The 17,439-nt window shown below is 34.9% G+C and overlaps 1 protein-coding gene across 4 annotated transcripts in view; it reads left to right on the top strand.

Annotated features, from left to right (window-relative positions):
- The window catches only part of LOC116338275 (cGMP-dependent protein kinase, isozyme 2 forms cD4/T1/T3A/T3B), a 43,762-nt gene that overhangs the window by 22,219 nt on the left and 4,104 nt on the right, over window positions 1-17,439 (top strand). For 3 of the 4 annotated variants that reach the window (XM_031763412.1, XM_031763413.1, XM_031763414.1), the window contains 2 exons: window positions 2,211-2,377; window positions 16,834-17,053. In XM_031763412.1, the coding sequence (XP_031619272.1) occupies window positions 2,211-2,377; window positions 16,834-17,053 (387 nt within the window). Of the gene's footprint in view, window positions 1-2,210; window positions 2,378-5,951; window positions 8,952-16,833; window positions 17,054-17,439 lie in introns of those variants that run through there. The other variant, XM_031763411.1, reaches the window with a different exon arrangement.

Raw genomic sequence — 17,439 nt, 5'->3', positions numbered from 1 at the left:
CAAAAAAAAGATTGAATGCAATAAATGTGTATCAAAGGCGATAGGCATCTAACACGCAGTAGATACATGAAATTCTATTTGAGATCAAGATACCGACCGCAGTGCATTAACAAAAACCATACACATCGTTTCGATTGTAAATTAGAAAATGTTGTTCGAATCACATTACGAAATCAATTCAGATTTCAAACACATAGCACGGTTTTTCTCCGCTTTTTTCCCAAAGCATTTAATGAATTCATAAAACTCTTTTATGTGCGATATAATATTTTAGTTTGCAATGAAACATACCATGGCAAAATTAAGCATGGAATTCTAATTTTTCTAGTTTATTTTTTCGTTGCCAGTAAATGGTAAACACGTGCCCGTTGAATTGCAGGTATTATACTTTGTAGAAATTCAATGAATTTGCCATAGTCATAAAAGAGTTTTATGAGATCAATTGAAGAGAAATTTGATGTTTTGCAAGCGCCTTTATTCAAATGTAATATTTTTCAATTGATATGCAAAATACTTCACAAAGTTGCGCCAAACCATACAATTTAGTGCCTACAAGCGCCACAATTGCTGTACTTCATTCTGTGTCTCTTTCTTGCTCTCTCTCTCTCTCTCTCGCTCGCTCTCTCTCTCTCTCTCTCTCTGTATGTGTGTGTGTTTGTGTGTCAAGTGAATAAAGTCAATTGTTCTTTGATCTAATCTTTCATCTGAGTGAGTTATTTAAAAGCATACATCACATCGTTAAAATCTCGCGTTGGCGCACAATATACAACGAAATCGATTGAATCAAAATATCAAAACAAGATCATTTATTAAACATGCATTTGAATTCACCAGACAAAATCATTTACAAGCAATTTGTTTGTTGAACATGAGCCATTTTTTTATTCAACATTAAATAATTAAAGCAATATTACAATTCACTTTTAAATGTCATACAATAACTTTTATTTGATTTTGGATCATTAATAAGCGAACCGCATAAATAATAAATCGAATTTTTTTTTCCAAGTCATCACATTCGTTGCCGAACTTAATGGCATTCTAAATGTCTGAATGAAAATGATCGGTTTTGAATAAATTCGTTGAAATGCGTATCACGTTACGCTTTAATTAACGAATAAAACTAAATTTCATGCGGTTCGTATTGCACGTGATACAACATGATATTGACAACAATTAATCACCAATTGATTCGCAACGCTACGTTTCGCATGGAATTGATATCAACATGAATTCAATCAACGCAAATCGATTGCCGGCACTGCAAATTTCTCATAAAAACACTGCCAAGGACATCATGAAAAATAGTTTAAAATTAATCAAAAAAAAATTATTTTATTTCCAACGGAAAACGATTCAAAACGATTCAAAACGAAGCAAAATTTTCTAATAAGCATTTTGCACGGAATTAACAAGAATGATAATAATTATTGTGCTAACGTTTATTGCCATAATTGAGCAAGTGAGCGGAATTTGAGAGCAAAAAAGAAAAAAACGATCATTTATCATCTTTCATCGCAAATATGTGTTTTCATATTTGCGGAATGTGGTGCGGTTTGGGCGATCACTTGATGAAACCATACAGCAAACAAATCAACTTAAATAAATGCCGTCGTGCAGGCAATCAATTGCGATATCACATACTTTCAATTATTCCTTTTGCATTAGGCGCGCCATTTACTTGGCTTTTATTGAAATGGTGAGTGGTAACGAAAAAAAAACGGCATTTGATCGCTAACGGTCATTTCTCAAAATAATTAAAGCAAAACTCGTTCATTTCAATTGCAGCAAAAATTTTAATCAACACTGTTAACCATATATAATCATTAATATATGCAATTTGCTGGTATTTTATCGTCATTAATGAATTCGATTAAATTTAACAAATTGTTGGACTTTTTCGATTTTATAAACGTTGTTGATTGATTATTCGTTTCGATTAGAATCAAATCTCTAGATATATCTCATTTTCACTTTCATTTTGATCCGTTTTTTGAATAAGAAGAAAGTGCATCATCTCGTTTAAAACAAACAAGAAAAATGTTAAGTCGACATATCGAAGCGCCGTTGATTCGATATGATGAGAAATACTTCGTAGCTCATGTAGTCTAACTTAAGGGGTTTTCGATATTATTTCGATGTGAAGTTATAAGGTTTTTTTTTAAATGATACACCAATTAATTCTTTCATATTTTATCATCCAAAAACAGATCTCGTGAACTCATCAAATCGGCAATTTTGGACAATGATTTCATGAAAAATTTGGATATGAATCAAATTCGCGAAATTGTCGATTGCATGTATCCGGTTCAATATGCTGCCAAGAGTTTGATCATCAAAGAGGGTGATGTTGGAAGCATCGTTTATGTTATGGAAGGTGAGTTTCTTTGATCTTTTTTTTCTCGAATTTTTAAAACTTAAGAGTAGAATTTTTGATAAAATTTCTATTTGCGTACATTTCAACATTAAAGAAATTGTTTCGTCAATGAATTTTGTATCTTTCTCATGTTTAAATGCGGCATCCAGTTATTAATTATATCAGATCGATAATTTTAGATCCATTTCAAAAATTCTGCTTGAGAGTCTGAGAACTAGTGTAAGACTGTTTTCTTTTTTTCTTCAACAAACATCAGTAGTTCCGATAAATCCCAAACAATACACCACGTTTGATTGAAGTAATTCTAGCATCGATTACACTTGCTTGAGAAAGTACAATTGCACAGAGTTAAATAAAGAATTATGGCAAAGCAAAACATTTGCATAAAATCATAAATGTATAATTTTCAGTTGTTGCCATAACTGTTCCGCCTTATGTTTTCTTTATGTAAATCGTAAAATGTTTGCTGGCGTTCGATAACGAATGGAATTTAGACTTCAGAAGCCTATTAATTACAAATAAAAATTTCGAGTATTTTCAGTGCATGAAAAAAAACCGCACGTAACCGGATTGTGTGTGTTTTTTGTGCTTATGCAAAAACCAAAAAAAGAGAAGATTCTGTATGTGTTTTAATGATAAAAAGGTGAGGCTGTTTTGCATAAATCGTATGGCACACAATGTGCGAGGCGATGTGCACTCCATGACGATGATGTATGGTATATAATGAACGTAAAATCATATGCACACACACATTCACATCGCGTAAATTATGCGGTTTTGTGAATCCGAAAACGAAATCTGCGTGCATTGACGCGTCATGTTTGGATGGAATATACCATTCGTAATTCTTCATGGATTTTAATGCACGTTTTGGTTGTTGCGTTGTTTTCTTCACTTCATTATTATTTGTGTGTCTATTTAGCTTTTTCTGCTGCATTGATTAATCGGGCTATTCTTTTCTTTTGTTTGTATGCTAAGTTGATGGGGCCTTTTTTTCTCGGTGTAACTGTCAGATGGATGGAAAGTTGCATTTTCTAGTGAAATATATAAAAATAAAATGCATTTTGTTATGATGTACCACATCTTAATGTTAGCAATAAAGTGAATCGAACAAGTCAACTGAATAAGTTAAATTTATTTGCTATTCGCTTTCCGGCGTACACCGATCCATTGCAACAACAAACGGCTGTTATGTTCGCTTTTTTTCTGTTTAAATATGCTTTTCTTCTCTTTCTTGATGCGCTTTTATTATCTAAATGACTTTTTCTTTATTTCACCGCATCACGGAAAGGTGAATGTAAAATGCAAATAATCTTACGGATTGCATTAATTCAATTAAAGATAAATCGTCGAAAAAAAAAACATTTATTGGGAAAGAGAAAGAATAAGAAAGAGAAATAGACAGTGAGAGAGCGAACACGAGAAACGCAATACAGCAATAATGCAATCGTACTAAACCAATTCAAGTGTTTGTATGTGAAAAACGTACCGCAACAGGTTAAACGTCTGCAATAAAGTGGCAATCAATTATGTGTATTTTTTTTCTCTACTTGAAAAAGGAAAAAAACTCCACATCACACACATGCGGTCTTGAAATGTTCACATCGTTCAATCGTCCAAGTGAAGCATTTATCTGTGTCAAAGAAAGCAGTCAAGCTATTTATCGACACGATTGATTTGATTATGATAGCAGCGTCAGTGAAACCGTAAAAGGAAATTTGACGCATAGCGACAATGTTCAACGTTTCTTCTCTCTTTCAAATCAATGTGATTGTTGCATTTAACTCGCACCAAATAGACCGAACGATTTGATTGAACGCATTTGTATTAAAATCAAGTACAATACGATCACGATGACCAATAAATCTAGCCAAATTAGAAAATACCATGAACCCAACACAATCTTCAATGACCGGCCATTGAAAATCACGATAGTTTCTTTTTTTCCGCTGAAATTCAGCCTAAAGCAATCGTAAACTACCAACCATCGCAACTATGAGAGTGATGAATTTCTGCAGCCATCAAGATTGATTATTATTACCAAATACAAACAGCCCGACAGAGTCCAACCATAATGTTCAGTGAATGTTATGTGAATTTGAATGCAGTTCAACTTGTTTTATGTGCGTCGTCATTACACGTGTTTGTTTGTGTTTGTTTTTGTGTGTGTCTATGTGTGATTTGTGACCGTGTTGCTTGATTTTCGAACTCGAATCGGCATTCAAGACTCTCTATGTGCATTTTTGATCTCTAACAAAAATTCCAGTTTGTCAAACAAGATAAAGTTGCATTACTTTCGCTTTTCGGTTGTTGTGAACATCTTCAGATGTAGTTGGCCGCAGTGTAGACTTTTGTAAAATGTTTTTTTTTTTTTGTTTTTCATTTCTTTGGCGCATCGTGTGCGCGCGAATACTGTGGCAAGTGAACTGGGTGATAAAAATAACACCATACGGTAGAAAACCTGTTCTTGGGTCGAGCGGTTATTGAATGCACACACGAAACCACTTAATTTATCACTTGGCCGGTTAGATATTATTATTCTATAATAGCATTATGGTAATTGCCGATGGAAAAATGAAAAGATGTGCACCATCACGTGGAGTTTCTTGTACAAGTTGAGTGCCTCTGCATAAATTATGATTGGAAGCAAAAGAAAAGGGGATAAAAATTGAAAGTGACAAAGACTAGACGAAAATGAAAAAAAAAAAAAAAAAATTTCACTTCAAAACACTTGTCTCCTCACATGTTGTTTAAGACATGGAATTTACAACTTTCAAATCAATTCCTTTTTAAAACGAAATTGATCGCTTCTGATTAAACTATGTGTGTCCCCGTCAATTGCGTATGTGATTACAATGTAAATTTCAATAAACGTTTCTTTCTAACTTATTGAACTTTGAATCGAATCAATTCAAGTGCACGATACAATGATACATTCACCTTTTTTTTGTGAAACGATTCCAATGGCAGTATTATATAGATTTATTTATTTAATTGATGATCGAAATACGTTCACGCATTCATTGATCGACTCCGAACCTTACATACATAGTGTATGGTATACATGTACATTTTGGCGATGCATTTCTCTTGTCAGACATCGAAACTCGATTTATTTTTACACTGTGTTCCAATATACAGAAAGAGCAGAAGCACAATTTGTGCATACACGATATTTCGCACATTGAACTCAATACCATATGTTTTTTTTCGCAATAGCCGCACACACCAACACCATCGTCCATAGCAAAAGATTATCGGGACAGCATCAAGAAAGAGAGCGAATGTATTGGTGAACCAACAAGCCCATTCCAATAGTCGAATAGAGAGAGCATTGTTGTGTGACCATGGTTCTCTTTTACCTTCTTTCACTCTTTTGCACACACTCTCACTGCCATTCCGTTTCTCACTCTTTGTCTTTCAGTTCTACGTCGACCGAATGTAAAGAGAGCGATCGATGCGAAACTTGTATGGGTACGTATATATGTGTGTGTGTGTGTGATTTGAGTATTGAGAGCATGTTCAATGTGCTGTTTATTCATTCGGCGATTTCTTTAGTCGTGCTTTGCACGTCAAGCACACAACGCGCACATTGCCTGATCATACTCTTGTTCTTTTATTTCGATCGACGAAAATATTTGTTCGCTATTTACTTTTTGTGGCTATATTTATTGATTGATTTTTGTGATTACATTGTGTCGAGGGTTATTTTTAGTGTAGTCGAAATAAAGTGATAAAGCTGAGAGTGTTGTACGTTACGGAAACCTTTTTTCATCATTCGACAGAAGTTCATCGGCCAACCAAAACAACAGATCAGCTTTCTTATTTTTTTTTTTTTTGTTAAGCGCATTTATGCATTTTATGCGAATATATCGAAAAACCTGATCGAACATTCAATTGCATACAGCAGCAACGAAAAATAAAAATAAAATAAAATAAAATTTATTTCAAGGAGCAACAATAACAATAACAGAAGAAAACGGAGTCTGATCTTGTGAGCGCGCCCGCACATTGCACATTATTCATATACAAGTGAATGTGTTCTGTGTTGTGTTTTATGTGCGTGATTGAATGTTTGAAAAAAAAAAGATTGTGTACTTTTTGTGTGACGAAGGCGTGGAGCTGTTTCACATTCGGAATATTTTTGAGTTCTTTTTTCCTCTTTTCATCATTTTAGAAAGAGAGAAATAGCATGCAATGAACTAAGCACCGATGAAGAACTATTTTAAATGGCAAAAACGTTCAAACGACATGACAACTTGCTAAAACATAGCGAAAAAGAAACAAACAAACGAGCAAAAATAAACAAAATAAACCAGAAATCATATCGATTTTAAAATTTACTCGTTTCTTCATCCATATACACTGGTGAGCCATATTCGTGCATCTGTCGTCTTGGTGTGCACATTTTGTTCGGTGCTGTTTTTAGTGCATGTAACAACAGCTCTCAGTACTAAATGTCTTCACAAACATGAAAATGAATATGAGAGTATGTATATGTGTGTGTTTATATTAACTGGTGGAGTGTAAATAATGTATAACGAAATGTCAGAGATCAACGATTTTTATTGAAACAAACTGAGATAATAATGCTATGAACATTTTTTTCGGCTTTGAATATTCTCTGTTGCTTCGTTCATATTCTCAGTCTCTAAGCTGGAATATCACGTGAATTAAGTTTCGATTACTTTCGTTTTTAATCAACGTACACAAGCATTCAACTCTGAACTCATCTATCAAAAACAAAATGAGAATTTAATTTTCGAAATTAATACTCGTACCATCAGCATATTTGAAACACAATTTGATTGTGAAATTAAATGAACTTCACCAAAAGAAGTGTGAAAATTAAAGTGTGTGTTCTTGCGCAATAATTGGAATTTTGGGTGTTGTTTTTCTTCATTTAATTAAACACGTAAAAGAAGTTTTTAAGCGAAAATGCGTATTTGTCATTATCCGGGTCGTGTTGTTGACGCAACATTGTCGCTCGATCAGAAGAGTCCGATGGAAATGTTGTATCAAAATAATTGGTTAAATGCTGATAAAACGATTAAAACCATCGGCCGAAATTCGGCGGCTGTACAAAATGGACGATTTTTGGCAAATAATTTAACAACACCATCACCGAATAGCCAGTACCGAAGTGAACCACTTGATCGTAAATATTTTAGTCAATCATCTGGATCGTTGAGTGCACCGCACAGTTCGTCGGACGATGAAAATCGACGAAGTAGCATTTCATCGTTGGGACGATATCAAGTTACACTGGAAGAAATGCAAAAATTAGATTTAAATCAATCGAATGAATTATTTCGAAAGACAATGCGCAATTTAAACGGTTACAAACCGTCGACCATACGTCAGAAGCATCGACGTAACTATGATGGCTGGGATGAATTGAAAGAGAAAGTAATCGATGAAGAGTCAAAAAATAATAATGGCAATTGTAATTGGCAATCAAATGGCTATAAATATGATGCGGTCAAAAGTGATCAAGTAATTTTAATACCGAAAATTAAGCGATCACAAACGATGCGATACACAACATCGTCGAATGGCAACAGTAAGCCAAACACCATGAACATTCGACATGTATTCAATCAACAACAGCCGCCGCAGCAGAAACAACAAAAACCAGAACCGGAAAAAATTGCGAAAATGCCAACAGCCACGATAAACAAGAATTTTAATCGATTCAAACGAAACAATTTGCTAGCCATTCAAAATGGCAGCACCGTCGACGAGACGATGACAAAATCAACAAAACAGAACGATCATTCGGCGATGAACGATGGTGGTAAGAATCGAAACGGCAACGAGTTCATAATTCCAAGCAATTTTTCACAATTCACAATGAAATCGAATGGAAACATAAGAACCGAACAAAAACCAAATGGAACATGTGATAATGATGGATCGAATGGTAAACCGAAGAAAAAACCATTGTTTCGTGCGAAAAGTGTTCGCATAAATCCGACACCATTGCAAGATATCTATTTTGAGCGAATGCATACCGGCAATGGATACAATGAAACAAATGGCATTCCAACAAACAATTGTGATAAGCGACAGAGTAATGGCTTTGATGAGTCGGTGAATTTGCCGTCGCTACAGCAGCAGCAACAACAACAACAGAAATTGCCCCGGCTTACATCAATCATGAAAAAGAAACCAATTGTGATACCAGCACAACCTTCATCTTCGCCCGAACAAATAAAACAAGATAAAATGATGCTCGATCAATGGTTCAACTATCAACAACAGAAAACGAGCAACAATCCAACAAATGAGAGTAATAACAAACACCAAAACCGAAACGTAAATACAATCACAGAAGAGAAACATTCATCGACATCGTCGTTGTCGTCAATATCGAGCAGCTGTGGCGGTGATGGTAATTCGAACGTTTCCGATTTTAGTATACCACGACCAAGACTCATTGTGCCAGTGCATACATATGCACGTAAACGGCGTACGGGAAATTTGATCCAAAATCCAACAGGTGATCGTGTCGATGATGACGGCGGTGCCGTTGTTATTGAACAACCTCGTAATTCGAGAAGCAGGAAAAATGGTAAGAGAACTTCATTTGTGATCGATTAACTAATCGATCGATTTTTCGCAACGATTGTCCTTCATGGAAATGCAAAATCAACTTCGACACACTCATGTCTCAAAGCACTAAATGCAAATTCAACCATAAACACACTACGAAAAAAAATCAATTTTGATTCGATTGTGATAAGTTTTTCTTTTTTATATTCTCTTTTTTTCGTTGTCATTGATTTAAAAGTTCCGTGAGCTCCATGCGGTGAATAATCGTTGAACCAATGCAAATACGAAACACCTTAAAAAAACAAACTTTGAAACACACCAATCTATTTATATTATTAAACAGAATGTGTAATACATTGAAAGTGCGAAACTGAAACAAGAAATTACGTCATTTAATGATTTAATTTAATTCAATTTCTGTGCAAGGCGAAATGAGTAATCGCAAGTTAGGCAAACTCATAAAGTCCACCGCACTGCGTGTTGTTTTTGCCATTGCTGTTGGTGCGCGAATTTATTTGGTTGTGGTCTGTAGCATTTCTATGACACTTAACAGCTTGTAATGTATTATATGCCCACTAATAATATGTTTAACACTCGAAATTGACCAACTTGATCCGGCAGCGTAACATACACCAAGCCAAGACAAATTTGATTCATCTTGCCTTCTATATACTTTACTGTTTTGTACTTTTAAAAGATCTCTCGCTCGCTCTATCTCTCTCTCTCTCTCTCGCACGCTCTCCGATTTCACATGACCGTACCGTGCAAGACAATACTTTGTGTCTTGGCGAAGGTTATATGATTAATTTATTTATGCATAAATAAGCAATTTTACGAATACACTGTAAATGAAACCGGCTGATATTTGAAATGAAACCAGAACGGAATAGACAGACAAAATCAGCAATAATCAAGCAAAATCACCCATTCTCTCACCCGTTTGCATGAAAAATTCATGTCGCGCATATTTCTCTCTCTCTCTCTCTCTCTCTCTCTCTCTCTCTCTATCGTCTTTCAACAAAGAAACAGTGTTGTTGTCGATAAAAGCACGACCGACACTAAACTATTGCATTTGGAAGCGGTTTTTGTGTGAACGAAATAAAAATTTCTTAATAAACTCGTTTTCTTCAAATCAATTCAACTTGTCTCTTTAGAAATATAGCCAAATTCTTCTTTTTCCGTAAATGTATACATTTGCATACGCGTTTTACATTTCCATTCGCCCATTTTTTGTTTCTTTCAAATGTTCACATGTGTTTTTTTCTATTTGAAAATTCATTCTTCTCTTTTTTTCATTCCGCTGACCAATTCACATTCGACTTTTCATTCTGACTGAATGTTTCGTTCTTTTTTCTGTATTCGAATTAACACACAATTTGCTATATTTATAAATATGTGATGCATAAAAGCACCACATGTTCCGTTATCATTTGACACACATATAGAGAACATTTCTCTGTGGAATTGTTGAATATTCATTTCTATAAATATATTGCACATCGATTGCATCCTTAACCCAGAAACACGCCGATGCATAACAATCGATTGCGATCTTTACACTGCAACACACAGAATGACGCATTCATTCTCTACATATTGGCAGACAAAATTACCGTCGATCTTCACACACACTAGTAATCATTTCGTCGAAATATGTTTCACTGAAAAATAAACAATTCAACAACGCCATTGTCACTGGACGTTATTTATCAATTTAAAAATCAGTCTGTCATTTCTTCATTTTGAACATTTATTTCATGTAAATAATATGCAAAATCACCCTTGTGAGAAAGGAAAAAAATGACCGACTACTTCGACCGATGACAACAAACATTTCTTTGCATTCAAAATAATAAACAAGATCGCAAATGTATTTCGAAATATCAGTGAGAGAAAGACCAGTGTAAATGGAAATGCGTGTATTTTAATCGACGGTTTAATAAGAAGAGAAAATGCTTGTATCAATCGTAAAGAGAAACGAAAATTAAACTCTAATGATCGAAATTGCGGAAAGTGTATTTATTTACAAAGAGTAAAAAACCATTAGTGTAAATAAAAAAAGACAAAAACGAAAGACGGAAATCGAACGTAATCTTCTCGTAATTGTTTCTTTCTATGTAATTGTTGTTGTTTTTCTATTCAAATATTTGTCTCTCGCAAGCGAATGATATAGAAAATGCCAGAGCGAAAAATACAAAATCTAATTAATAACATATTTGTCTTAGCGTGTTTGGTTGGTGTCGGAACAACAAAGAGTTCGGTTCATTCGCGCTGAATTTATGTAATATGCCAATAAGTGTAAATATATTTTGTAAGCCCAAACTGAACCACAATTTCTACACTGTTTTCATTTCAAGTAGACAATACACGCACATGATCCAATTGAATTTTAGTTATACCGAGATCCAGTGAATGTAGTCAATATTGTGGCAATTGAAAAAAAAACTATTCAATGTGGTTTTTTGTGTAGAAATCGTGTACAAAACGAATGCAAATGGAGTAGGCTTCATTTAGACTGAAGCATGTATGGTTAAAACATAATATTTGGCTGTCAAAAATTTGTATAACAAATTCACCCGTTTAAAAGTATTTTATTTCTCTCAAATTAACAGTTACACACATGTGAATGTGGATCAATGCGATTTGAAAACAATTTTGTGACACTTTCTCAGTGGTAACTCTTTTTTATTCTAACCGAATTCAGTTAATGGGTAATCGAATTTCGCATGAAACTTTCAATATGATACAGTTTATTTTTGGATGTTTAAAGCGATTATGCTTCCAATATAGCGGTTTCAATGTTTACTTTTTGTTGCCCAATTACACATATATGCAAAATGATTTATGTTCCTCTTTCTGTGTGTTTTTTTTTCTTGATTGCTCAAGATGCGAAAGCCAACGACGATCAATTTTGATACGAAACACACAGAAAAAATTATGCTCTGGCTGCCATGGATTTTGCAATGTGAATTATGTGGAAAGGAGAAAAAATGCGACAATTTACGATTTCCTTGCTTGCAACAGAAATAAAAACCAGCTGGAGCAAAATGATGTATTGTATCAGTGATACTTGTGAAACTGTCTTCTTCGTCTTATTTTCTTTCATCTAAATGTTGTTGTGTGGCCCGTATTTGCCATAAGTGATGCGCGCACGATCCATTGTTATGCGATTCATCGATCTGTGAACAATATTCGCTATTTAAATTCATGCATATGAAGCGTGCTGTGTTTTCAAGAAATCGTGTCATGTGACGTTCGATTTTAGTATTGTTTCTTTTCAGCACCAGCACACATCATACTAAAAATATACACACACAACTTTTCGGATCGCTTAAGAAAGGAATGAATAGAGCTACAAAAATTGACTACATTCTAAATTTTGTTCGCGATCCAAGCAGGCGAGACTGATTGAAAAGAATTCTTTTTTTTCTCTATAGTGTATGGTTTTTTTTTTTGCTCGAATTGTAGAATCGATTTGGCACCAAATGACATTGATATTTGTCGGAAAATAATCCACAGTTTAATGCATTTGAAAAGCCAACAAAATTCGACCAAAAGTAAACGGTATTCACAGCGGTCTAGTTCAGCATTAGTTAAACTAATTTACTTGTCATCCAAATGGGCATTGAACTAATGTTGTGTATGACCTTCCATTGTTGCCGCGATTTCTAAGTGATTGCTTTTTTGTTTCAAGTCGAAAAGATTCAAGCAATATATCAATCATTTCAAATTCGATTCGTTTGTTCCCCCCCTCAGCAAAAAGAAGTGAACGAATTTAAAAGCAACGCATGTTCTTGACCATTTTTATGCGAATTCGTTAAGAAACTATTCAAGATTAAGCGATTGCAAAAAATCGTTTTTTTTTTTATTCAGTCAATGCAAGCACATTTTTATTGAGTGATTTAAAGAGCATTCATACATTGAGCGGCACTCAATTTTGTACACACTCTCAAGCATTTAGTCTACTTTTGATGGGAAAAATGTAATGGCTAACGTTTAGCAAACAGAAAAAAGAAACCGATGTTACACGTGAATAAAACGGTTTTTCTCATGCAACAACATGTTTACGTGTGTATTTTTTTTGAAATGGTTTTGTGTCCGTGAACGACATTGTTGTTCGCATATTTTGCTGGCTCTCTTTTTCTCTGGTTTGTGCGTCGTCGTCGTCGATGAAATTCACTTCAGAGTGTTGCCTAAAAATGAATTTTGTTGTCGAAAATAAATTACGTGGTCATGTTCATGACTCAATGGTTGCTGCCCATGTGTTGAAGAAGAGTAATTGAAACAAAAATGTGAATGTTAAGCCATGCGAATGATTTCATGAAAAAACTGCCTGTGTAGGCTCAGTAGGCAATTTTTTCTCGATCGATTGGCAAAACTTTGTGCAATAATTGCCATAATATTCAGGTTGGTCCGAATAGCATATCACCGACGATCAATCTGAATCATTTTAAAACTCTTTGCATCGTCCCATAAATGATCAACTAAAACATTCCACATTTTCAGTGCATTACTTTTTGTTTCGTCTATTGCAATCGCATTTCAAAACACATTCATTTGTTTCCTCTTTGCGTCAGTCGCTTCTGTTGGATGTTTTTTTTTTCATTCCATTTCTCTCGAACTCTCCCATTAATTAGATTTGTCGCATCAACCTGTTGTGTGATTGTTTAGATGACTTGTTTGTGTTGACAAATGTGTTTTGTTTCACCATTCATGTCTCGTGTTGACTAATTGTAACTAGTTTATCACACATTGTCACGTACTTGGTCGACGGTCGGCATTGTCACATTTTCATTGTTGCGTTGGCTGTGCCGTGCAAATGACAACGGCCAAGCCGCATAAATTGCACAAAATCAAATCAATTGCGAGAAAGCGTTATCGCCCATAAATTGAGAGTGGCCGCATTCAATCTTATTGTTAGTTGACTTTGATTCGATTCTTTTTTTCTTCGCTCATTCTTTCGACATTTTTAGATTAAGAGAATGTGACAAGAATGGCGCGCAAATTATCCGGTTGAGTATATGGAACACATTGATTGTGCGACGGTGATGACCGTATCACAAAAGATGTACAAAAAAATGTACTTTTCAATCTCATTTCTTCAAGAATGTGAAATCGACACACACACTCACGACTTTTCCAGATTGGCTCAACTTCATCTCAGATTAGCGCAACGTATAAGCAAACGATTTTCATTGGACCTGTGAGTTAGGTTCGACAGAAAAAGCACAATGTCTATATTTATAATTGCAAAAAAATGTAATATGAACTGCTTTGATCAAAACGATCGTCTGTTGTTGTTTTTTTCTTCTCATTGTTGCAATCACGCAAAAGCTCTCTTTCTCCTCTATTTGGATGTGTCACGCGACAAACGTTTTCACTGCGCTTTCTTTTAGCCGAATTCGATCTCGCCCAGCGCCGATTGCACATGCTAGTCTACCGACATTTGTGGGTTCGTCTCTTATTGTTGTTGTTTCTTCTTTAATTCAATCGCTTGATTGCTTACAGCACAAAAAAAGAGAATTAACACATGAAATCAATCACACACTGCAATCGAGTAAAAATAATATGTCTTAATTTCACCAGAGCAAAATGGAACTGACCGAAACCATTCTGTATGCATACATATTATGTATATAAAATGAATCAATGTTTATTTTTAACTGGACGGTAAAAAGAAGTATTTTTTGCTTTTTTTATACATTCATTGTTAATTTTGGCACTTTCATTTTTTTTTTCGGTTTCCAAATGTTGATTAATATCATCAAAAATGGCAAATGTGTTCAAATGAAAACATAACACCCATTGTAATAATGTGTATACTATAGCGAAAGGTTGGAAAAACAACGCATTATGTTTTCTCGTTTACAACGAAACAACATTTATTGGCCAAAAGAATGTACATCAGAAGTCGAACATACACACATTTGTTTATGTGTGAAGGAAAACAAATTTGAGAGAGTAGCCGAGAAGACAATGCAAAATAACAATGTGTATATGGAGGTAAAAGGTATGCGTTGAGCAAGAATCGAGCGCGCGATATATTTTTGTTTTGTAAAAAAAACGGTGTAAATGACGATAATATACGTAGGTTGCTCCATAATTTTTTTTAAAATGGTACTTATAGTGTTGCCCGATGTAAACCATTGTCATATTCGTAAAGTTTGATGTTTTGGTATGTATTCGTGCCCTGAACCTTTTGTCGTACGAACGCTATTTGTATTGTTTACAGTGACTGGTAAACTGCGACTCAACAAAAAAATGAATTTTACACGTGAAGATTTTCGTAAAATGATTTACTACGATTTTCGAAGTAAATTATCTCAACAACAGTGTTTCGATCGACTTCATTTGGCCTTTGGCAATGAAGCACCAACCCTTCAGACAATTTATAACTGGTACCGAGAATTCCGTTGCGGTCGTAGTTCGCTCAAAGACGAGTTTCATACAGGTCGTCCAAAATCGGCTGTTGTGCCACAAAACATCGATGCTGTCAGAAAACTGATTATGGAAGATCGTCATGTGACCTACCGTGAGATTGAGGCATCTTTGGGCATTTCATCCCACAGCATACATACAATTTTGCATGAACATTTAGCCGTAAAAAAGATTTGCTCTCGTTGGATCCCACATAAATTGACCGATGAACAAAAAATGGCTCGTGTGAGTTGGTGTAAAGAAATGCTCAAGAAATTCAATCGTGGTGCTTCAAAAGACGTTAATAAAATCGTCACTGGTGACGAATCGTGGATATATGCCTATGAGCCCGAAACGAAACAGCAGTCGACTGTATGGGTCTTCCAAAATGAAGATAACCCAACGAAAGTTGTTCGAGCAAGAAGCACTTCGAAGCGAATGGTCGCCTGTTTTTTCGGGAGAAGTGGTCATGTGGCAACCGTTCCACTAGAGGATCGTAAGACCGTCAATTCTGATTGGTATACCACCATTTGTTTGCCCGAAGTGTTTGGTGAAATAAGAAAAAACAACCACCGTCGCAAAATAATTCTTCATCACGATAATGCGAGCTCTCACACATCTTTTCAAACTACTCGATTTTTGACCGGTCAAAACATCGAACTGATGGGTCATCCACCGTACAGTCCTGACCTGGCACCCAATGACTTTTTTTTGTTCCCAAGCGTGAAGAAAAAACTACGTGGTCAACGATTTTCGACACCAGAAGAAGCAGTTGAAGCGTTCAAAACACACGTTTTGGAGATATCAGTTTCGGAGTGGCACGAATGCTATGACAAATGGTTTCATCGAATGCAAAAGTGTATCGATCATCTCGGGGAATATTTTGAAAAACAATAAAACCATTTTCGACAAAAAACAACTGTGTTATATATGTTTTTAAAAAAAATTATGGAGCAACCCTCGTATGTGGAATGTAAACTGTTGTCGAAATGCAATGCATTCAATTGTAACGGTGTGTTCTTCTTTCTGTTTGCACATTCATAAGAACGACGATTTTATCTACCATTCAAAATCGGTTATTGCATGAAAAATGTACGAAAAACCACACTTCTTCTATATATGTGTTAATTGGCATCTTCGAAATCTAGATCTATGTACATATTTGTATTTTTCACTATCTGCCATCATTCGCCGAAAAAGTCTTTAGCCTCCGAAAATTGTGGTGAACAAAATAATGCGTCTGAAAATTGTAGAAACCACCGTAAAAATAATTATTCATCATTTTTAACCTTCAAATAATATGATGGCTGTATAACAACAATATTTAACGGAACTACTGATGTAGAAATATTTGGGTTAACTCATCGTCAAGATCAGTTCAAAAAAATGTATCCATTGTTTTGCATTTTTTTGTACACATTTAATCTGCTCTTTCATCTTATTAACTGATTTTCTTTGAATTCGTTCTTTTTTCTCATTTGTAGAGGGTCGTGTTGAGGTGTCACGCGAAGGTAAATATCTGTCGACATTATCTGGAGCAAAAGTACTCGGGGAATTGGCCATTTTGTATAATTGCCAACGAACCGCAACAATAACGGCAAACACCGATTGTAAACTATGGGCAATTGAACGACAATGCTTCCAAACAATTATGATGCGTACCGGTCTCATTCGGCAAGCCGAATATACCGAATTTTTGCGAAGGTAAGTAACTCAACATTTATGTGTAAGTGATTTTGATTGTTGCCTTTTTGACTGGAATTGTGACGAACATGCATACAAGATGTAGAATGATGTTTCACAATGTAAATTGTTTATTTCACGACAATACATTGGTTAATTAAAGGTTGTCAAATCAAGAAAGAAAACATCAGTCACGAATGAAAGTGAGACCTGTCAATTAAATTATTTTTTTTTGTGTTTGCACGCACGCCAAAACATCTTCAATGACAGATGAAAGTGTGAGTAATCGTCACCGAAAATTGCATTGAAATGAACAAAGAAATTGAAAGTTTTAAATATGATATTTTTTTATTCACCTAACAACTTTTTCCATCAAGAGAAATTCTTGTTTATGGAGTCCAAATTTA

This window comes from Contarinia nasturtii, unplaced genomic scaffold (assembly GCF_009176525.2).
Source record: "Contarinia nasturtii isolate CC-2019 unplaced genomic scaffold, AAFC_CNas_1.1 Cnas_scaffold_350, whole genome shotgun sequence".
NCBI lineage: Eukaryota > Metazoa > Arthropoda > Insecta > Diptera > Cecidomyiidae > Contarinia > Contarinia nasturtii.
Note: the sequence above shows the minus strand (reverse complement) of the source record. Positions and strands in the feature narration are given on the sequence as shown.